The sequence below is a fragment of the Falco rusticolus genome, chromosome 11 (assembly GCF_015220075.1).
Source record: "Falco rusticolus isolate bFalRus1 chromosome 11, bFalRus1.pri, whole genome shotgun sequence".
In the NCBI taxonomy this organism is placed as follows: Eukaryota; Metazoa; Chordata; class Aves; order Falconiformes; family Falconidae; genus Falco; species Falco rusticolus.
Window position 1 is genome coordinate 1,139,557 of NC_051197.1, and position 22,727 is coordinate 1,162,283.

Here is a 22,727-nt window from a genome sequence, read left to right on the forward strand (position 1 = left end):
TAATGATAACAGGCATCTCGGTAGGGTCATCTTTATTTTAAAACCCAGCTCATTAAACAGGTAGATATTTTTATTTTTGAAAAGGGAAGTTTGTTTTACAGCTCTTAGCTCGCCTAAGAGCATTATTTCTGTTAGGTTTCTGCATTGGTGCAAAAGCAAGTGGACACTGTTCCTTGCAAACAGCTGTCTGTACACACCTTCTAGCTTCTGGAATGTCCTGGCTTCCAGGTGCTGGGTTTCTCAGCTCGAGCATCCCGTTAAGCATGGGAGTTGACATGATGATATTGGTGACCATTTTTCATAGAAAGCCATCTGTCAGCTCATCTCTCACTGGCCAGCTGCTCCCCTTCAGGATCATTAACTGCTCATCTTCCTTCATGACTTTTCAGAGCAGTCGTTAACTATTGCTCTTTGACCATAGCCTAAAGCGTTCTCTAAAACAATGTAATTGATCTTTACTATATATAACAGTAAACGTTCTGCTTCTGTTAGCAAAATTCACCTGCATCCTCTTTCCAAAGATGCAGGTCACATTGTACCCATGTTGGGTGGAGTCGCAGCAGAAGGGTATTTTATGCAGCTATTGCAGCGCATGTTTTAGCGCTCTGGATTCAATTAGCTGTTTCCAGTGTGATAATCACCTTTCTATTTATAACATTGACCAAATCCTTTCCTCCTGAGCACGTTCAGTGCCACGGCAGCAGCAGGGAAGACTAAGCAGAGCATTTCAGGACGCCAAAGTTGTGCCTTCTGTTTTCTGTTTCAGTTGTTGTATCACCTGAGGCTGGCTATAATCAGCACGAAACGTACCGGCCTGTTGTGTCTTACTGGTCAAATATGATGTTAAATCTAATGGTCCATCCTTTATCCTTAAACTGTTGTTGGCAGATACACTAGACATACATGACTACAAAGGTACTGGGGTTCTCTGAACCTCCACCACTTGCAGGAAAGAGGAAAATACGTCCAAATGGGTTTTTTTCCTCCAGTATATCCCATTTACCTCGGGATGATGGAAAGCCATCACAGAATGAGCCTTGGACAGCTCGATCATTGTTTTAATGCAAAGTTGAGAAGCTCTCACAGGTAGTTCAGAGTAGCGTCTACATTATCCTGCAGATAATTTGCAGATATAGTACAGAACTGAATTTATACACTGGGAGCGCACACCCTGCTATATTTTCTGCTAACAGAATAGAGAGAATCCCATTTACTTAGGCTTGGATTGGGACTTTTATTTTTTTGTAGAGCAGTATGAATTGTTGACTAAATGAACAGTGGGAATTAGATCTGAGAGCTTAAGTATATGATCAGTGTCTGAAACAAGCCTTTTGGGCCTGTAAACTGTATTGTTTTTACTTAGATTAATGTAAATCCAAACCCACAGTTTCCAGACTCCAGGGATCATCTCATCATAAAATAGCCATTAAAACTAAACATAAAAGCAGTCACAGACTGCATCTAGTTAAAGCTACTGGTCTTCAAGGCAAAGAGCTTGCAGGACTGATTCTACCTCGTCACCGAGTCGCAGGCGCTGCTGTGGGGCAGGCTGGCGTGGGTGCTGGCAGGGCAGCGTGCGGCCATGGCCTGCCCGGCCAGCTGGGGGTGGGGGTCCCATGGCCCCTGCGCTGCCGGAGCATGGGCTGCTCCCCAGGGAGCACTTCGCCTCTCCCCTTGTAGCTGGGGAAAGGCGAGGAGGGATCTCAGGGGCAGGTTTCAGATAATTTTGAACTTCATCTGTTGGATGCGGTGCCTTGAACCCCCCGCGGGGGCTGCCAGGTGGCTGCACAGACCCCCGACACGGGGAGGATGGGGTGAGCTGGGAAGGGGCTGGAAATCTGGAGGAAAAGGTAGTGAAAGTATCTTAAAATTATAAAAGTGTGTGGCTTCTAAAACTGTACAAGGATTCCCTGCAGAGAGGAGAACAGCTGTGCTGTGCCAACCCACAGTTCCCGAAATGCGCGGCTGTCCGGGTGCGTTATGTTACAGGGTTACACAGAAATTAGTTCTTGGACATTAAACAGCCACAGGGAAGAAGCCTGAAAGTCACCGATGGAAAAATATTAATTCCCTTATCCTTGACAAAGCAAACAAGGCTTACATTTGAAATAACAAAACTCATTATAATGGCTTAATATATTATAATAACGTGAAGGTATTGAAATATGAAACCAAAGGTGGGTGCCCCTCGGGGCTGGCACCGGCGCATGATCTCCTTCGGATGCATAGGTGTAATCTCTGGATTAAAAAGGAGATGGCTCTTCCCTTCATGACTGGTGGGACAAAGCAAGCAGTAAGGTGAAGAAGTGTGTAGGGTGGCTGCACACAGCTTAAAATGCCATTCCAGCCTGAGAAGTAACTTGATAAAATCCAGACAAGTAATAAACGCTGTGTTCAGTCAATAAGCTAAGCAGAGCAGCACACGGGAGTAATTAATTTAAAAGTAAAAGCATCTGGTTCTTACAACTGCAAATGGAAATCCTCAAAACTGCTGAGTTTATGCTAACTAATGCAGACTCCTCAGTCCGTTAATTATGTGGCTTATTGATATGCATATCTCTCTGATTCCATTTACCCCACTTCCAATTCTGCCCCCCCAGCATCAGGCAGTGCCTGGCAGGGATGTGGAGGGAAGGAGACTCTGTCCAAAGGGTGTTGGCCAGAGGTGGGAGAGGGGGAGGGGAAGGGGTTTGACCTGGCACCTGCAGCACTTGTCCTTTTGGCAGCCTGGGGAATGCAGCAGATCACCTCAAGCAGGCGCAGTTTTAGTTTTTTGATACCAACGTCACCTCTGGTGGGGCATGGGGATGGCAGAAATCCCAACACCTCATTGTTTTGTGGACAAAAAAAACCTAACAAACAACTAAACCTTACAGCTACAAAACAGAGGTGTTGTAGTTCAAACCACAGTTATAGGCCAAAAGGATGGAGATGGCTGGGAAACAGCTGGTAGGAATAAGCCATAGGTGGAAGTGGAGGCATCGCTCCCAGGTCCCCTGGGAGAGAGGATGGAGGGGTTCAAACCCCCGAAAGGCAGTGGGATGGGGTGAGGGCCATGGCTGCAGCTCCTGCCCTTCCTACCGGTGGAAAGATCTGGAGGGGAAAGCTTCTGACCTGGGGCTGAAGCAAGTACCTGCTGAGCACCCATCTGCTCTGCCTCCCCCAGCGCCACAGGCACGGCAGCGGCTGCTGCCACGCTGGTAACACCATCACCAGCTGCGAGCTGCGGCATTGGGAGTGTGGTGGCAGTGGGTGTTTTGGAGCAGAGGAGGTTATTCTGCAGGAGAGGCAGAAAGAGGAGGGACAGACCTTAGCAGTTCTAAAAGCAGAACACCCAGGTGCAGAAGCCCGTCCCCTCTGCCTCTTGCAAGGCTGGAGGAAAGGTGCATCTTCTAACTGCAGCTTGCACCCCAAACAAGGCATTTCATTCCTTTTTTTTTTTTTTTCTTGCAAAACCACGTGTGTCCATGTGTGCTGTGTCCTCTCCCCAGCAATGGGCTGCACAGAGCAGACCAGTCTGTTACAGCAGCACAAGGTACGCAGGGAAGAGAAACCCCGCCATTCATGCAGCAGAACGGAGCTATTAAATGGGGACAGAGGCGCCCGTCTAACGAAGAGGCTTATTCAATCCACAATACACAGAATTGCAATTAATGATAGACTTGAAATGTTTGTGGGCAGAATGCTAGCAGATTGGATTTATTCCCAGGATATATGATTATATCTTTCAGTGTATCAAACAACAATTGTGTACGCTAATCTGGAGCTCCGCTCTTAATGTGAGATACAAGGAATGACGAGAAAGCAACTGTAGCCAGGGTTTTAATAATGTGGTTGCCCTTCTCATCTGGTTTGATCAGATGTGGTTTACCTACAACAGCAACATTTAAACTGGTCACCTTTCTTTGCCTGGGTGCAGTAGCAGCGCTTCTGACGTGGCTTCGGAAGCAACATCAAGAGACCTGCACATTCCTATGGAATTTGGGGTGGGAAGCTCAAAGCCAGGGAAGTGGAGACCGGTGAGAAGAGCCCTAGTTTGGCTTTTCCCTACACTCTGCTACCTGGTTTCCTCTGCAGGCTGCTGTCTTGGGATGCAGTGCTGCTGTAGCACATCTTTCCTAATTGCCAATGTATTTTGTAGCTGTAGAGGCTGTAAAACGAACTGGTCGCAGCCCTACGCAGTCGCCTTTCTGGCTACTTAATCCTTGCCTGCCCTCCGCTGGAGGTGTGTAAGGACACAAGCAATCTCCAGAGCCAAAAAAAAACACTCTGAAAGACTTACTGTAATATTTTCCTTCCCCAAATAGGGTATTTAAATTTTTAGTTAGGTTTGCCCAATTTAAAATCTAAGCTCTCCTCCGATCCTGTGGCCAGGCAGGCAGTGCCGTGGGTGTCAGTCTTTATTTTCTCTCAGCTGTAGGACACAAAGGCAGAAACTTTCCTTGGATACCCCGCAGCTCCAGCGTTGCCCGTAGCCTCTCCGATCTGCCACTATGGTAACCTTGCTTGCCAGGCTACATCGGCAGCTTGCAAACAGCTTACTGTGCTCCCAGTTATGTCTGTAAAAAAAAAAAAAAAAAGGAAAAAGAAAAATGAAAGAAAAAAAAAGTTATTGCTTATGGTATATGAGTTATAGAAATTTTCTTTTTGCTTTCTAGACTGATCAATGGTCAACAAGGAATCACTATTAAAAATTATAGTACAAGATCACTTCTTACTGTTACCAATGTGACAGAAGAGCATTTTGGCAACTATACATGTGTCGCTGCCAACAAGCTAGGGACGACCAATGCCAGCCTGCCTCTCAACCGTAAGTAACGTGGACATGTGGCAAATGTTCCTGGTTGTTTGTTTCCACGTACATGGATTCAAAAGCAAAAAAGTAGTAGTATGGTGGGTTTTTTCCCTGGTTTCTTCACAAGGCATATAAATACCACTGAGTTCCTGAGTACTGGGAAATAATTCACCTCGTTATTTATTCCATGCTGCAGAAGGGTTTCTGTTCTGACAGTGATGGCACATTTTGGGGGTATCAACGAGTTATGAATCCACAAAAAAACCACAGCTAAACCCAACCCGCCGTTGTCGTAGAGACAGAATTAGCGTGGCAAAATCTTTCCCCTCAGAATAGCGATAACGGATCACTGAGGTACCACTGTAAACAAAGTCAAAAACTTTTTCAGCAAGTTTTGAAGAATATACTGAGCGGAATAAGCGGGGTTTGCTGGAGCCCTGCCCGCATGGTGGCTGGTGGGGCACTGGCCCCTGGCACAGGCAAGTCGCGGCAGGCTCGGAAGTTAAAGCTTTTGGAAAAGATGCAAAGGGTTGCAATAGGCAAAGCAAAGCGTTGAGATTTTTAGCATGAAGGTTACCTAAAATGGGTCTCAGATGTCCTGCTTGAAAGATATTTATATCTGTGAATTTGTAGTATTTCACATTTGTTGAGTATTTAGCCATCTGTTAGTGGCATCCAAAGATGTTTGTGGTTGAACTTCAGGGCTGAGCTGTTCTAATAGTGATAAAACTGAAAGGCAAAACTTACAAAATATCCTACGTGCTTTTCTCTACATAAAGATATTCCTTACTGAGTGGAAATGTAGATTTTTAGTCGCTTAAATCCTAGGATTATTGCCTTCTAGCCGTGAAACTTCCTTCTGAATATACTTCCTATATGATACATATTGTCAGGATATTACTGCAGAAGAGATGCAATAAGCAGAAAATAGCACGAAGCCTTTGCTGTCTTTTTTTTTTTTTAATATTTGAGAAATCATTAAAAAAATGGAAACAATGTTACACATTAAACATAAAATGCAAGAAGTGAAAACAAAGGAATAGTATGTCAGAAGCAGAGATTATTTGGTGTATTTGCAAATCAGAGAAGGTAAAATGAAGGTTTGGTTTAATTTTGAACAGAGCAGAGCTGAATTTGTCTCTGAGTTCTGCCAGGATTTTAGGTGCTTTAAATTTTGAGATACCGTGTAGCCACCCTTTAAGAGCACTTTAAGATGCAGGGGTTGAAGATGTCATGTAAGTATCAAGTACATTGTTACAATTCATAAAAATAGATGTTCTCCATCATGAAAGAGATGGGATGTGTGAAGCAGAACAGTCTGAGAGAAAATACTGAAATCTGGGTCTGATCCTGACCTCATGGAATGAAATATGGGGGTGATGTTAGCTCAGAGGTTTGACTGAAAGACCAGAATGAAATGTCTTATTTTATACTATGATTTTTTTTTTTTTATTCTAGTTGAGAAACAAGGAGAGGTTTCCAAAAGGTGATGATCTAGATTTCAGTTGGGAATGAAGATCATTTGGTGGAGTTTTTTCTTGCTCATTTTGTATTAAAGTTATGTAGAAAGGGTATCCTTTAGGAAAAAAAAAAAAAAATCACAGGGTAGCCACTTAAGTGTGGACTCCTTAATCCTTCAGAGTTAATTATTTTTTTTCTTGTGAAATACTACTCACACTTTGGTTTGATGATAGCTGAACATATGCGCCGTTTCAGGTACGTGTAGGGGAAGTGTTAGCAGCAGCTAAGGGTTGCTTGCAACATTTGATAGTCAGATATAGGGTTAAGTATAATTTGATCATGTTACTTGGCAAATGTTAAAAATTACACGTTGGTGTCTTATTTCAGTGTGGATTTTAAACTGCTAATTGCATTGGTGCAATACAGTCTGAAACGCAGAGTGGCTGGAAAAGCATCATTAGAGCAGCTGCCAGTGAGGGCTGCGACTCTGTGTCCCCACCACACACCCCGCCGCCTCCCTGTGCCAAACCGCAGTGGGTGTGCAGAGGGACGAGGGGCTCTGTCAAGGCACAGGGGGGTTCATCAAGACATGGGGGGCCTTTACCAAGACACTGTCACAATGCGCAGCTACAGCAGGAGTGCTTCAAATCCTGAGCGCGGATGCCTGCACACCTCTGCTGTTTGGTGTTGGCACCTTGCCCAGTATCGCTAAGTAATTGTTAATTGAGTGTTTCTGTCTGGTGTTGGGTTGGGTTTTTCCTAAGAAAAGTGGTATAGCAGAGTTAGAAAATCTGTATTTTCTTTCTTTGCACATTCCCGTATAATACATAAATGACATCATGGCTGTGCACAGCTGGGAGCCTTTCTCGGGTACAGAGCTAAGCGTATTCTCGGTTATTGGCATCTGCGTCCTATGGAGATATAAAACTCAAGGATACCAGAAAAAGGATTATTTCTTCTACTACCAAGAGGTCTCTGGCCTTCTGTGATCTATAAAGGCAACCTTGAGCTAATAGAAAGTTATGAAGCGGGTAAAGGGATGTCAGGACAAGGTAAAAGCTGACTTTGTGTGGCTGCGACACGGACTGAGTGAGGGAAATGGGAGATTAATGGAGCTTCACCCGACGGTGCCTGTGGGGTGGATAGGGCAGGGGGAGAACTTGCCTGGGGCGTCTCTGCTCATCTGTGGCCAGAGGACAACCTGGCAGCTGGACACCCAGCAGAAGGTCACCCAGAGCCACTTCTGTCCTGGGGACAGATAGCCGGGCTGGTTTGCCAAACCACCCTCATGTCTGGGGAGTTACAAACATTCCAGATTCCGTGAACATAACGAAATTTATCTTATCCCTAACTGAAGGCTGGTTGGCCGTGTCTAAGATCCAGCTATTAATAATGAATTCAGCAGCTGTAAAACAGAAAGACTGAGCCTTGTGGGAAAAATACAGAGAAGCAGTGGATACAGAGAGGCAGTGGTTTCAATAAATTAATAATGAATGTCAATTTGCTAATTATTCATGGCTAAGTCCTCCATATCATCCAAAAGTGTTGGGTTTTGTGGGTAAGCGTATGAAGTGCGTGTTCCCCCCAGAGCATCCGTGTCAGGAGCATTTGTTGGACACTCCCATCCCAGCGTCTCTAGGTCTAATTGATCAGATGTTTAGCACTGTCTTTGCAGAATTCCTGGTACTTCAGAAGAATGTAGTCCTTTCCTGTAAATAAAGCATGGATGTACTGATTCATTAAACCCAGGAGATGAGGCATTACGGTGTGTACCCAAGGTAAGAGGTTCCATCTAGAGGGGCGAGGAGCCAATGGGGGATGGAACAGCCCTTCTATAATTGAGCAGGTTTTGCTTTTAAATCAGCGCAATTTTAATTCAAGACAAAAGGCATTTTACTACAAACAAATTTGCAAGACCATTGCGAGGGGAGGGAGTGATCATTAACCGCTGGCAGCAAGGTAGGTTTATTCAATCGTCAGCCAAAACTGAGATGGTCTCAACTGCTGCTAAAGCAGCGACGTCCTTACTGAGACGTCCTCCTGCCCTTGCACTCTCCTGGCCAGAAGCCACAGGTGGTAGTGGAGTTCTTACTCACTCTTACGAAAAATGGGTTGTGGTGGAAGGTTTTCCCTGGGTTAATGGTTGGACTTGATGATGCCAAAGGTCTTTTCCTACCTGGATGATTGATTCTGTGATTGTGCCTTTCATTGATGAGGATAAAGGTGGAGCCACTGCACAGCCCCTGCTCCCTTCAGCGGGGCGTGGGGTGAGATGCTGGAGAACCTGGGCCAGGCACGGGGCTCAGCTCTGCTCTGTGGCACCAATGGAGATGCAGGCGGTGTAAGTGAAGCTGCAGGGTGCATCGTCGTAGTATCCTGGCTCAGTCAGGGGTGCAACACCAGCCCCACACCACTGCAGGCCTGGTAGGCACCACCGTCCTCATCTCCTCCGCCTGAGCACTTGTTAATGTAGGGCAGGGGACTGAGTGCTTGTTGAAAACCTGCATTTTTATTCTGCATGTAGATTTAATCTATACATCTATAGAATCTATAAGTCTTCTTAAGAGGCTGTTCAGAAAGGTATTAAGTTCACTGCTACATGTGTGTTCTCTGTGTGTCCCCTGAAGATGTCATCCACAAAAGTCTGGGTTCATGGCAGCCATCACCTCACAGAAGATGAAAATAACCATTACTTATCCAGTAGATACATGTGTTTCTTCTTAAGTAAAGGGGTTTTTTTTATTATTTATAAAGAGCACCTCCTATACATTCCCCAGTATTTTTAGGAATGCTATAACTAACTTGTCTGGAAGGTGGTACCTTTCTTTTTTTACAAGAAAGAAAGAAAACTTGTAATACAGAAGAAGCGTTCATGTCTATTGCTAACAGCTGCCAAAGAAATTGCTTCCTTTAAATGGCTGGTTGTATGATCCACAGGGGTTACTGATGTTCAGGTTTGTACAGAAATCTTAGATATATTGTCAGTAATTATTCAAGAACATAAATAATTGTGAAGAGCTGCAGAAAAGGTCAGTAGTGGCATTTGGAAGGAGAAGGAACATAGCAAGGTGTGTGAGAGATGTCATAGTATTTTATGTGCTAATTTAATTGCTACAACTAAACAGAACTATTTTATTGAACAAGCATCCAACTGTGAACTTATGGTTAGCGAAACACGCTTATAATCTTGTCTCAAACATCTCTACATGCCAGGAAGCGCCAGACCGTGCCCTCAATTTATGTATGTTGATTGCATTGTGTCCTGGTTCCTACATAGAGATTCCTAATTAAACTGCTGTATTAATTTTTTTAATACATGGAGTTTCATGTCTGAAATGCAAAAAAAAAAATTAATATTCTTTCAAAAATTTAAATTAATGCACTGTAAATCGCACATAATGCGTAATGATATACGTGTTCCTCAGTGGCACTATGTATGATCAGTGTAGCAGTGGCTGCATCTACCAGAACATCAAAGACCCAGAGGTACTGGGGGTACGTGCAGAGTGGTGCAATGGCTTTGCTATGAAAATCTTCTAAGCAAGAGAGGCAACTGTTTTACATGGTAATTTCCTAGCAGTGCTTTGTCATGAAAATCACAGAAAAGCTAGGCTTAAACGGACCTTCAGAGATCACCTCAGTCATCTGGCCAAAGGGATGCTGGTGACGCTGGCCCTCACTGGCCTTGATCCATAGTGACCCTCCACCACTGGTATCATTTTACAAAATGCTTCTTTCCCTACATTAGTAACTTTTCCTTCATATTGAAACCAGATGTTTTCTTACTGCAGCTGGAGTCTGTTTCCACCATCTCAGTGGCCATCGGATGAAGACAGAGCAGGGTTTCTCAGGAGTAAGATGACATGAGATCTGGGCAGAGGGAGGGGAACGCAGTGCCATGGCAAAATAATTCTCTCCAAGAGAATTATTTCTATTGCTATTATAAGAGGCTCTCAAAAGCCTCTCCTGAAATGAGTAAGGGAATGATCCAGAATGAGTTCCTTCAAGTAGCGATAAATGCATGCATTCACACTACCATCATTAATAATGGTGGTGCTAGGTTGGCCGAGCAGGCTGGCTGCTGGGACAGGTGCCATTCCATCACCATTTTGCAATGGTGGTTCAATGTTGTGACACCTGAGCAGCGGTCGTATTCCTGAAGTGACTCTTCTTAAACCATGAAGGTTGCCGTATGCCGTTATTCCTCCTCCTTTAGCAAGCTTTAATCTTTTTTTCCTTTTTTTCTTTTTTTTTTGCTGAACATAATCAGAAGCTGGGATGTGAGCTTCTTAGCCTCAGCCACCCCAGCGCCGTACCTAGAACAGAGGGGCCGTGGGGTGCAGCTGTGCAGCAGGGACTCAGTGGCACCGCGGGGGTTGGGGTGCAGCAGGTCTGGCTGCTGGGCACTTGGTTCCATGTGCTCCCCCCATGCCCAGTGCGTGGCCCTGGCTGCAGCCTGAGACCTCCTTTGGGATGGGCATTTGTTATTCTGCCTGGAATCAAATTCTCCTGATGCAGACAAGGTTTGGGCTGCATGGCCGGCCATGCTCCTCTCCAACACTAACCTCTGGACCTCCTGCCTGAATTTTCCCACTACACCCAGGCTGCATGCGGGCCCTGCAAGGCTGCTGCTGCTGCAGGCAGTCCTTGTCACCAGGCATTTACATAGCTCTTAGTTGTCATGCAAAGACTGCTTGGGTTGTCTTCTGTTCACATAGTTTGGTGTCATCGTTAAACTTGGCAGTTGCATTTTATTGACTGAGAAATTGTGTTTTAGCATATTTGGGTATGTGACAGGTTTCTGCTAAGCTTTAGCTCCATAGCTTTGCCTGGCCTACCGCATTTGACATTTCTAGAAAGAAATATACTCTCCAGGGAGATTCCCTTTGTGTCCACAGTTTCAGCTGTTGTCCAATTACCTAAGAAAGATTTTACTGTTTTATCTCTCAAATACCGGCCTGCAAAGCAAATCAAACTTAGATTTGCATAGTTCTGTGTTATGTCTCAGCCAGGTGGGCTTGTCTGCACCAAAAAGAAAAATAATTAGAAAAGTATATAGATATATCTATACATATATAAAAATTAAAATGAAAATTCCTGTAGTCATTAGGAGCCTATTCAAAGACTGCTGCATTCTGTCAGAAGACATTTATTGATTTAATAAGGTTTGGCTCATGCCCAAGGTGCCCTGTAGACACCACTGTGCAAAGAACTGGTGCCAGGGACCTAATTTTCCACTGGGGGCATCCCTTTCTGTCCTGCCCCCCAGGGCTCCAGTCATTGCACTGATCTGCTCATCCAGCTCCCGCTGAGCACGCAGGGAAGGTCTCTTCCTCCATGTTTCAGGAGGGGTGATGGACAGGGAACAGATCTGAAACCCATTCTGGGCACTTCCAGATCGCTTGTAAAGGGGTGGTGGCCACACATCTGAGCCATCGAGCTTTCTTACAGTTCCTGACTGGCTGCAAGGGATGTCCAGGTCCACACCTGTAAGGTTTCACGCTATACCCTTCATAAAGCCAAGGCAAATCTTTGTGTCATGCATTGTCCCATCTGGAAGCTCATAAGGTACATGGGAAACCTCTTCTGTTACTGGCTGAAAGTGGTTTTGCTTCCGCTCCCCCCCCCCCCCCCCCCCATGTATGCTCCATCTGCAGTGACCGGGTTTCTGGGCTGCTTACCACATCCAGGTTGGCCTAATAGAACTGACGGTTATAGGAGAGGTGATCCATCATGGAAAGGACCTTTCCTGAAGTTGGAGACTGGGATGGACACCCAGCTCCTGATCAGCCTGTTGAAATTCAGGAGATTAGAGAAGCAGGGTCATAAATCTGGGAGTCAGTTCCTTGGGGACCTTTCTCAAAGATCAAGGTGCATTCATCAAAGGCATTTTAATTGAGTCATTATGTTTCCAATGGAAAACAACTCTGAAAAATTTCAACCATCCCCAATGGGTTTCACAGGCAAGCTGAAACCTTTCTTCTCTCCCTGTTCTCACGCAGGATGAAATGCAGGCACACAATGCAGCTGAACAGCACACAACTAAAACAGAGTTTTCTTTACATCATAAGTACACCTGGGGGACCAATTTCGTCAGATATTGCTGAGACAAGGAGCCTGGCAGAGTTAAAAACTCAGCAGCTTAAATTTATATATTCATACAGAATAAGATAAATGGCCAAATCCTCCATTTATGTAAGTTGTAATAATTCTGTTGGATGTTGGTTTTGAGATCCATTCATATGGATGCCAATTGCTGCTCCAAGTAGCAATTACTGAGAGTTAAGGAGACATTTTCTTTAAATCCATTTTCCAGCTTGAGCTCTCCTATGAACTATAGGACAATAAGTGACTGAGGTGGGACAAGGTAGAAAGAACTTGTCTGAACAAGCCTGGCAACTTGTGTTTCTCCTTGACATTTAGAAGAAACTTTGAAGGCCTGAGAGTGTATCTGCATTTGATGAGGGGGGGAAGGAAAAAAAATAACCCCCCAGTGACCTTTGCTATGGACCCTCACTGAAGTTGCTGTTATGTTTTGGTACATCTGTGTTTCTATTCTCAAATTGTGCAATTATAACCATAGCTAACAATATTTAGACACATATTCTTACTGAACTGGATAAATTGGAGAGGTTGAAGCGTGTCTAGAAGCATGTCGAAATGTTCATCTTAGGTATCAGTTAATTATGATGATTAAAACATTCAAGGTCGTCTGTGGGACTTATTTACAGCATGCTGCTGAAGGCAGCAACTGCCCATGCCCCGTCAGGGCAAGGAGCACCAGCGGTGAGAGCTCTTCTTGATCTTGAGGTTCTTTTCAAGGGGTAGAAAACCTCGAAGTCAATAAACTTTTTAGAAAAATTGAAAATCCAAAGAATAAGTGTGGAACAAATGGGATGAAAACTAGAAATGTTGTAATGAAAGAAACATATTTTACAACTCAGTCTGGAACACAGACTTCATCCTTGGCCTCAAAACTTGTGCAGAATGTGAGGGGAGGTTCATAAAGGGGCGATAGGAAACAAAGGATGAAAAAATTCCCATGTCAAGATATTAAAGATGATTAATGTCTATCTTCTAAAGGAAAAGAGGCTTATTGAAATATTGTCTAGTCTAGAGAAAGTGTATTAGGAAGTTTTCTCATAAAACAAGCCCAAGAGAACTTTCACTTATGTTAATCAGTGGCCAATTTTAAACTTAATGCAAGGCACTTTTCATTAAAGTATTATTAAGTGTAGAAATTATTTTCATAAAATGTTGTTGAGACCAAAGCTCATGGGGCTTTAAAAAGGAATTAGCTATTGATCAAGGATATCAAGAATTTTCACAAAGATCACAGAACAGGTTTTGAACCCAAGACCTCATTATTTAACAAATAGTCCAGCAGGTTAGAAAATGCCATAACTGAGATAATTCATCAAATAAATTCTAGGTTAACAGAAGCAGTTGTTTGAAATCAAGCAATGTTTGTCTGACAAATGTCTGCTTCTGTTGTGTCAATTGTCCTCTGTTTTGGTTTTAGTAATCTCTGATTTAGAGACAGAGATGGTCTCCACAGCTTCTATTTAAATTTTCCTGAGAGCTGTTACATGTTCCTAAGCATCTGAAATCTGAACAGTTTGTGAACTGAAGCAAATTAGAAAGAAAAATAAATAAATATTATTTTTTTTCGCTGCAGGAAAGTTAAAAATAGATTCAGAGATTTAAAAATGAGAAGTTTTTCAGTGAGCCCACACTATAAACACTAATTAACCTCTGTACTGAATCACGTAAGTAACAAAACATTGAGGTATTTCAATAAGCATCTAAAATAGAGAACTCAGTGTTATCCTTAATTCCACCTACAGGTTTATATGTTGAGATTTTGACTGGATTTTCAATAATAAATTGAGTATAAAAGCTTGCTCTTCTCAGGGCTTTTCCAAACCTCAGGCAAAAAACCCCACATTAATATCAGATGCTTAGATATTGCTTGCAGTATTAGAAATTCTCAGTGAAAAAGATCTATGATGAATTTTTCAGAAACGCACTTTTTTCCCAAACATATTATCACAAGTAAGAAAGCTGATTTCTTGACTTTAAAAAGTTCTGCAATAAGGTACAACAGAAATGTAAAGGTTACTGTGTGGTAAGGTGCTGCTGCTGTTACAGACCTTTTCTTATAGACTGGCCTGTAAAAAGGTGTTCTGGTTTTTAGACCAGGCAATATTTAAATATACTAACTTTATTCAAAACTAAAACACAAACCTGTGAACCTGATCGCTGAAATTCTGTTAATTTACTCAGTTAAAATGCTGTTCCAAGAAAAAGAAAAAAAAATGTTTAAATTACTGGAGGTGTGAGGAAGAAAGCAACAAGTCCCACGAAGTAACCCCACTGTAACCCAAGGCACATCACCATATAGCAGGCATGTACAGCTTTTATTTCTTTAGCCAATAAAACGTACATCTGGTACCAGCCTCTTCTCTTTGCTGATGCTGTTGCTGAGCTTTCCAGTGCTGCAAGGGTGTGAGGCAGTGTCTGTTTCTAGAGAAACTAACTTTGGGGTCAGGATCCAGCAGTGGTTTCTGTAAATCCCCAGAGACTTCACTGGTTTTAAAACTATGAGTTTACAGCTGAAGGCAGTTCTGTGCATTTCTTCACCTTCTTCAGCAAGGTAAATCGCTGTTCTGCTTCATCTAGAGTTCAGCTGGAAACATAGATTCCTGCTAATATCAGAGCAGTATATTGTATAAAGTATGTCTGTTTCAAAATAGTACTTTGAACTGAATGACTAAGCAGTTGGCATTCTGTCATGGCTTAACACCCGGCCCCCCCAGCCGCTCGCTCCCTCCCCCCAGCGGGGTGGGGAGAGACTCGGGAGGGTGAAAGTGAGAAAACGGGTGGGCTGAGATGAAGGCAGTTCCCCAGGTACAGCACAAGCTGTGTGCACAAGCAGAGCAAGCCCAGGCGTTCCCCCAGCACCTCCCAGGGCAGGAGGTGCTCAGCCCCCCCAGGGCAGCAGGGCTCCAGCACACCTAACGGGGCTGGGGGAGACCAGCGCCATCGCTGCCAGCGGCCCCCCTTCCTCCTCCTTCCCCCAGCGCTCCATGCTGAGCGTGAGGCCGTACGGGGTGGGTACCCCTGGGCTCGGGGGGGGCAGCTGGCCCAGCTGTGCCCCCCCCACCCCCAGTTTCCCATGTCCCCCCCAGCCCTCCCGCTGGCAGAGCCTGAGACACTGAAGAGCCCTTGACTTGGTACAAACAGCCCCAGCAACAAGCAAAGCCACCAGCGCTGCTCTGGCACCAAAGCCATCCCACAGCTGCACCAGCCCGGCTGGACCAGGGCATGTTCTGAAGTAAAATAGCCCTTTTTGCAAAATAACAAAATGCTTTCCCTGAATGCAGATTCCTAATGTAGGATACAATATGAAAAAAAAGGATTAGTTTCCCCGTGCTGCTCCTCATCTTCCTGCTGAATTTCAGCATGTCCCCCATCATCCGTGTGGATCTCCTCCTAAAGACATTTTGCAGCTAGTCCATTTTTTTCCTTTGCAAATGAAAGCTTATTCTTGACCTTTCAGCATTTACTCTTAACCAGCAGTTGCTAAAACTGCTCCTGGGCTCTGTAAATACTGCTCCACAGTTTGGTGTGCCACCTGAGCAGATTGCCATGTCCAGAACTGTGCGGGTGGGAAGGGCAGCTCAGGTCCCTGGGGTCCTTCTCAATAGCTGCCACAGCAAATACCCTGAAAGCTGGCAATATTTTAAATACAACTCCCAGGTCAGGGACTGAAACCATTGCTCCTCAGGTTGTGTGGAATTTTTGCCTGGGCCTTTTCTTGGGCATAAAAATATTTTCTCTTAGCACATCTGTAGTTGCCGACGCTGTCATTTTGGAAGGAGGGGAGCAGGGAGGACCAGGACCATGGCGTGGCTGTGGTGCTGCACATGACAACAGAACGGAGGGAAATTGTCCTTGGATAAGTGTTTGTGTGACACCGGTTGAGCAAAGCAAAGGCTGGGAAAGGATTGTTTCTACACATAGACCAACACAGAAAGGCACTGCCTGGGGAAATAACTGCTTAGGCTGAGGGATGAAGCTGGTCCAAAACTGAATGGGTATGAATTTGTCATGCATAAATCCAGGTGGAGAGAGGAGGATTTCTAACCCTTAGAACAGCTGGGTTCTGCAACAGTCTTCAATAGAGAGCAGTGGGGTAAACAACCAAAATTATTTTGGCAATGAATCTTAGTGAGTTTATTGAAGCAATTTGTCCTTAGCGTTAAAGAAATGAACCGGACACCTCAGGTCTGCTCCATACAAAAAAAGTCTGAAAAGAAGATGCAGCTCTGCAATAAAATTCCCTTTCTGCTGTTCCAGTGAGCACCTTACTGCAAAGCTAAACAAAACCAAATTTCACCCAGGGATTTAGGGCTGGTTTGATTTTATTATCCTGTTTAACAAGTGGAGTATGTGCTTGGCATTAATGAAAACCGGCCTGGGTCTAACCCTACCTAACATCCTCTTTCTAGCCGCTCACACTTCTGGATTTCATCAAGATGTTTTTTATTGTTTTGCATTTCAGAAAAGACATCATTTGCCTTTTTGCAGATGAAGATTTATTTCATTTTCAGGGCATTAGAAGTAGCCAGTTTGTTGTGCTTTTTATTAAAGCAGCAAAAGGATGATGGAGAGAGGGTCAGCATAGACATCCTCGGTGCTGAGGGACTGTAGGAGGAGCTGGGGCCAGCCCAGGGTTATCACAGCCAGGTTTAGGTGGATGTGCTATCTGGAAGAATGGAGAAGGTGTTTCTATTTCCAGAACTAATATGTTCAATTCTTGCACGCTAATATTATGTTTATAATATGCTAATAGTAGTTCATCTGTGCAATGAGGCTGTAAGCTGTAGCACGGTACTTGCCTTAGCGAGTTGTGCTGGTTCTGTATTAGAAGCATCAGCAGAAAAGCCTGCCTGCCTCTGCCCTCGGCGGGGAGTCAGCCCCAGCTTGGGTCTCATCTTCTAAGGCAGGATCCCAATAAGTAAACATTAGGTAATCTAATATTTTAAATTTCACTACCTTGACCAGGAAAACATTGCCAGGTCTGACAACAGCTATCACAGCCTGATATATCTAAATCCCTCAAGGGAGATAACTGAATCTTTTGAAAAGCACAGTTTGTTGTTTATTTTAACCCACTGATGTGTGTGCTCGGAGCCTCTGTCTTCTTGTAGGCTGTGTTCAGCAGACTTCTGTTCCTTGTTCTCAGCTTTTAATAGCTCCCCAGGCAATAATTGCGTTTCCTTCTTCGGAGTGTCTGCACAGCGACTTGTTCTATAGATTAGCCAGGCACTGTTTGTCTCCTGTTCTACCTGTTTTCCAACACATATCTGTACCAAATGAAAACCAGTCGTACTTCTCTATGGCTCATTTGGAGTTGGAATAATCCACATTAAGGTTTGTCATTGTGTTCCTCTCTTTTTTTTTTCTCTGACTTGTAGTATACGGCGCTCTATTTGTCTTGGAAAGTTTGAAGTCATATCTTGTAATGTGCTCCTTCTTAAACTCTGGATAGAGATGTGCAGCCATAACTACAGCTTAATTAAGTTTCCTTTTACAGAAATTGTAGATGTTTTATGAATTTCGCGATATTGGCACATTTCACCATGTAATTTATAGAGATTTGTAATGATTCATTTGATAGGCATTGTCTGTGGATTTCAGTTCATCAGGGATCAGCAGAACTATAATTATGCAGTAATTATTAAATAACTTATTCACAAATTGCTGTGCCAGTGAAAGCAAATATCAGAGCAGTTGAACAGCATCTAGTTCTTCTAGGCATTCATTACATACGTACGCGGACTGCAGAGATGGGGGTGTAAACACAGTAGTGAGCACAGATAGGGCAAGAATGTCTATAAATGGGAGCGAGATTTTTAGTCTGGGAAGAGCTGTCTGTGCCTGCATTCCCAGAGCTGCAAGCAGCAGACTTTCACCTGGGAAGCCCCCCAGAGGTTACCCTGGAGGTGGGTAGGTCGCAAACCCAGGTTCCCCCTCATCAGGGGAGCATCTCTGCCGGCTGACCCCAGTTGTACTGTCTCTTGGCCTGTATAGCAGCTATAAACATTAGCAGTTTGGCGAGTAGCCACCCGAAGTTAGGACGAGCTCTTCCCTGGCAGCTCGCTGTGTCCGAGTCACTGCTCCCTTGTAACTCGGGCACATTCCCATGTTTTCTTCCCGTTTTCTGATAAACGGGGTGATGAGCTGCCTGGCCGCCTGCTGCTGTCGGGACCTTTCCATAGCCCACGGCAGCCCTGGGGTGTGGGTGTCCCGGCCCCCAGTCATCACGCCAACTTTGTGCGAGCAGAACAGGCAGAAACGCGGCTCTCGTGTACCAGGACCTGCATCCTTGCAGGTGGGCTCCCTGGCTGACCCCACGTTAATAATATTTATTCAGAAAGAGTGCTTCACTCCAGGAAATTGTTAGCCAAAGCATAAATGCAACGATGCAATTTTGGTGCGGGTATGGCTGAGCAGCACCTCTGACTGCACTGGTACAGGGTAATGGGCATTTCTGCAGAGCTTTACAGACAAAAAAGCTTCATCATATGAGTATAGTGTGGCATGATACCCTATGGAAAAAACGGGGGAAAAATAGAATTACTGTTGCTGGTTACAGAGCACATTTTATAGCACTTCTAGCCCACGGATCTTTTAAGCAGCCCAGATCAAATGTGTGTGTGTCACAGCAAGAGCTGCTGGGCATATTGAGCGAGGGTCTGAAATACTGAGGTTGGCTGCCTCTCCTATAGATTGCATATAGTTTCCACCACACGCTAGGAAAAAACCCAAAGAAGTCTACCTCCTTTCAGCGTCCAGGTAAAGTGTAGTCAGCAAGCAGAAGCACTTTTATGTGTCAGCTGGTCTTCCCAAGAGAAGCCAAAGTATGGCTAAATGGAACGCTCCAGCCTCACGTGGGATTAATGCCGGCACGGGCAGAGGGTGCAGCAGGGCTGAGGGGGGACAAAGGTGTCTCTCGGGAGATTCCCCTGCACCCAGGCTATTTTTAGTGCGGTCGTGGTCTTCAGAAGTAGGAGAAATTCAACAAACCTGCCTATTACCATGAACCTGGCAACAGGATTAGTTTAATAGCAATAGCAGTGTATGCCTACCAGCGCCGTGCCATGCATCATGTTGCTTCTCTAAGGTATAGTTTGCCTTATTTACTCTCAAAAACATAGTGACAGTTGTGCAGGTTTAAAGAATGACCTCTGAGAATAAGAATATAATTATTGGGAGTCAGAGCAATGCTAATCACATGTTTCTGAACAGCAAAAATGCTAACAGATTTCTAGATCTACATTATTCATGAGCTTCCTATTTATACATATGAATGAAAGACCAATCTAAAAGGATGCAGAATACTTTGGCACTTTTTCTTCATTTTGTTATGGTCTCAACAGCTGTAAAAATCATGAAAGCAGCAGTTTTCTCTGGAAAAATCTGAAATAGGAAATAAGGACTAATGAGCAAATAGTGGTTATCCTTTATAGTACTATAACTTGAACAACTAAATAAAAGCATTGTCTTTCATGTAACTTTAGTGATGTAGAAATAATTAAAATGTTGATAGGAAATAGAAATTCAATAGGTGTCTCTCCTTGCTTCACCTTGGTTTAGTTGCCTAAGGCACAAGCAGCACACGGGAAAGGGGAAGGCTCATTAGCAGCCTCGTTACACCCCTGACATCGCCAGGCCATATTCAGCGTAGCAGCCCTGGCAATCAGCTTTGCTGCCTTTCCTGCTGCGCTGCCCACTTCCAGTTAGGCAGCTCTGTTCTGCCAGCTCGGTGTGGAGGGGCACCAGGCTGGGAAGGGTTGATTAAGCATCTTGAGAACGCTGTCAGAAAACTCCTAAAATATTCTTTTTTTCCCTTCTATGAACAGAGGCAGTCCTTTTCCTACATTCATTTGAATTTAAATCACGCGATCTATTTTAAGGGGTTTACGGGACTCTCCATTGCTTGTTCCTGCGTGCTGGGTGATGTCCCTGGACACTGGGATGTGCGCCGTGCTTTGCGGGGAGCTCTGTGCCGCATGGGGGGCACCACAGCAGCCACTTACATTTATGGGCTGACAGGCAAACTGCACCATACAGCTTGAAATGGGTGGTCAGGCAACACAGGGACAACAGGATGACAACAGGAAGCTTCCCAAAAAATCTCCCTTAACTGATCGTGGCTAAAACAACGGCTCCTTCTTTTCCTTTCTGGCAGATGCTCTGCCATGGGTTTGGCTGCAGCCGCTCATTGAGAAATTGAGATGCTTCAAGTGTGCAGGCGAAGTGAATTTCATAAATCGTATCCTCAATAGTGCTTTTCTGATAAAGGTTACAGGGACAAAAATGTAAACCATGTGGAAGATTTCATAAACACGGGTCCTTGACAGAGATTGCAAATTGGTTGTGCCTTTCATTATTTTATATTTTTGATAATAGTCAACAGTGTCTTGTAACTGGATACACAGCGCTGAGAGAAACGCTTTTTGATTTGACATTAAACGAGCCCTATTGATGTATCTTATTAGAATGCAAAAGTGCTGTCTGAGGCTTTCTTCATCTGTGAAAGTTATTGTTATATTTCATAAACTGCAATGGGTATCCCTAGGCTAGAAACGGGGTGCTTTAGAAATAATCTTCTGCAGCTGAGAAGGCCTCAGTTGCTTTGGGGGGGGACGGACGACACCAAACATCTTTCTGTGGCTTTACACAGAATAAGTAGTGCATCCCTAATGCTGGGTGGCCGCAGCGTTGTGATGTCTGTGGCATTCGGAGATAAAGGCAGAGCTCCTCGCTGACCAGCTGCTGCTGGCTCCTTTCCCTTCGGGAAGTGTCTTGTTAAACACAGAGCATCGTTCCCCTCTTGGGTGCCGTGTTTGCTGCGGCGCACCTCCTCCACAAGCAGAGGTGGTTCAGAAGGCTGCAGACAGCCCTGCGGATCCAGGGTGTGCATGGGACCCTCCACAGAGCAACGGATTTCTGTCTGGATTTGGCATTCTTTGCTTTTTCTTGGCTTCTTTCTACACATAAACTTTGCCATCTCCAAACTACCTATAACCGTATTTTCTTTGCAATTAATGAAGGAAATTTTTTTGTTATCCTGACAGAAGTAACCCTTTGCATGGTTTCTTTTGCATTTTTCTCTTAGGCTTGCTTTGCAGGAGTCTCTTCAGCCTCATGTGGCATGGGACTGCTCAAGGCTGCAAGTGCTGAGGGTTGTTGTAAGATATCTGTAAAGATTTCATTGTTCCAATTTATTTTTCAAATCTGAAAAAATGTCAGTATTCATTTACACAGATTTATTTTGTATATCTGTTGCTTTTTTTCATTTTTTAGTAGTTTAGTGCTTGTAAATACTAGTGCAAAGATGTGCTGGTGATGGGACTTTAAACTAGTGGGTATATTTTTGTGATACTCAAAAAGTAGACTGCAATGTAAATGGGTGCTTTTGCCAAAATTGCTTTGCTCAGGACAAACTTCCCTGATTTATCCATTTCCTCAAAATACAGGCATTCCTGTGAAAGGTGAAGCTTTGAGCATATACCAGCGTATTACAGATGTGAAATTGTGATAGTGGGGGTGGAAACTGCATACTCCAGCTGGCAAGAATACCAAACGCGTGACCTTTATTTTAAATATTGCTTTGAATATTTTTAATGGAAATATAATTTTTCTTTTTAGTGGTTCACACGCACACACACACCCCAATTAAATTAAGTTTAAACCAATTTTTTTTTAATGCTATAAAATAATTAATTCCATGTAAAATATGATGACTTATTCAAGAACTTACTAGAAAATAAATAAATAAATAAAACCCTGTACTAGACTCCAGGCTTAAAAGAATGTGTTATTTTAGTATCTATCTTTGATTTTTTTTTCAAAAGAAAATCAAATTCCATTAAAATGTTAAGTACGACTTTAAATTCATCCTTTTGCCTTTTACATGCCAGCTAAGAACACGTGTGGTGCTCAGGCCTGGCACTCCACAGAAACAGCTTTCAGTCAGTGCTCTTAAAACTTCACTTCCATTGGGCTTCTTTTACAAGAGTACACTAAAAGGTGCCACTAACGTGGTTTTCTACGGGCGTAAAAATATTTAAACATTCATTGAAAAACTCCTGCTATCAAGCAAACCCAAACTACCGTAGCTGTGCAGCACTGAGGATTGCCAAGGGGTGGAGTGAGAAAACTACCTGGCGATTTCAGGTCTCAAATTTCAAGTTAACGATTATTTATCTTTTTTAATGTCTTATAGATATTGAGCTATTAAATACTTATAATCCTGTAATAAAAGAACAAACCACTTAAATAAAATAAACCATTACTAGGCAATTAAGATGTAATAACTCAAACATGTAGACTAGCTCAAATTGTAATTGCAAAATACTAATGGCAAGTAAAAGACACAGAATAAATTAAGGTCATG

At 43.8% G+C, this 22,727-nt stretch overlaps 1 protein-coding gene across 2 annotated transcripts in view; it reads left to right on the forward strand.

Annotated features, from left to right (window-relative positions):
* NEGR1 (neuronal growth regulator 1) overlaps positions 1-22,727 on the forward strand; it is a 293,921-nt gene that overhangs the window by 231,537 nt on the left and 39,657 nt on the right. For both annotated transcript variants that reach the window (XM_037404657.1, XM_037404659.1), the window contains exon 6: positions 4,659-4,810. In XM_037404657.1, coding sequence (XP_037260554.1) covers positions 4,659-4,810 — 152 coding nt within the window. The remainder of the gene's footprint in view (positions 1-4,658; positions 4,811-22,727) is intronic.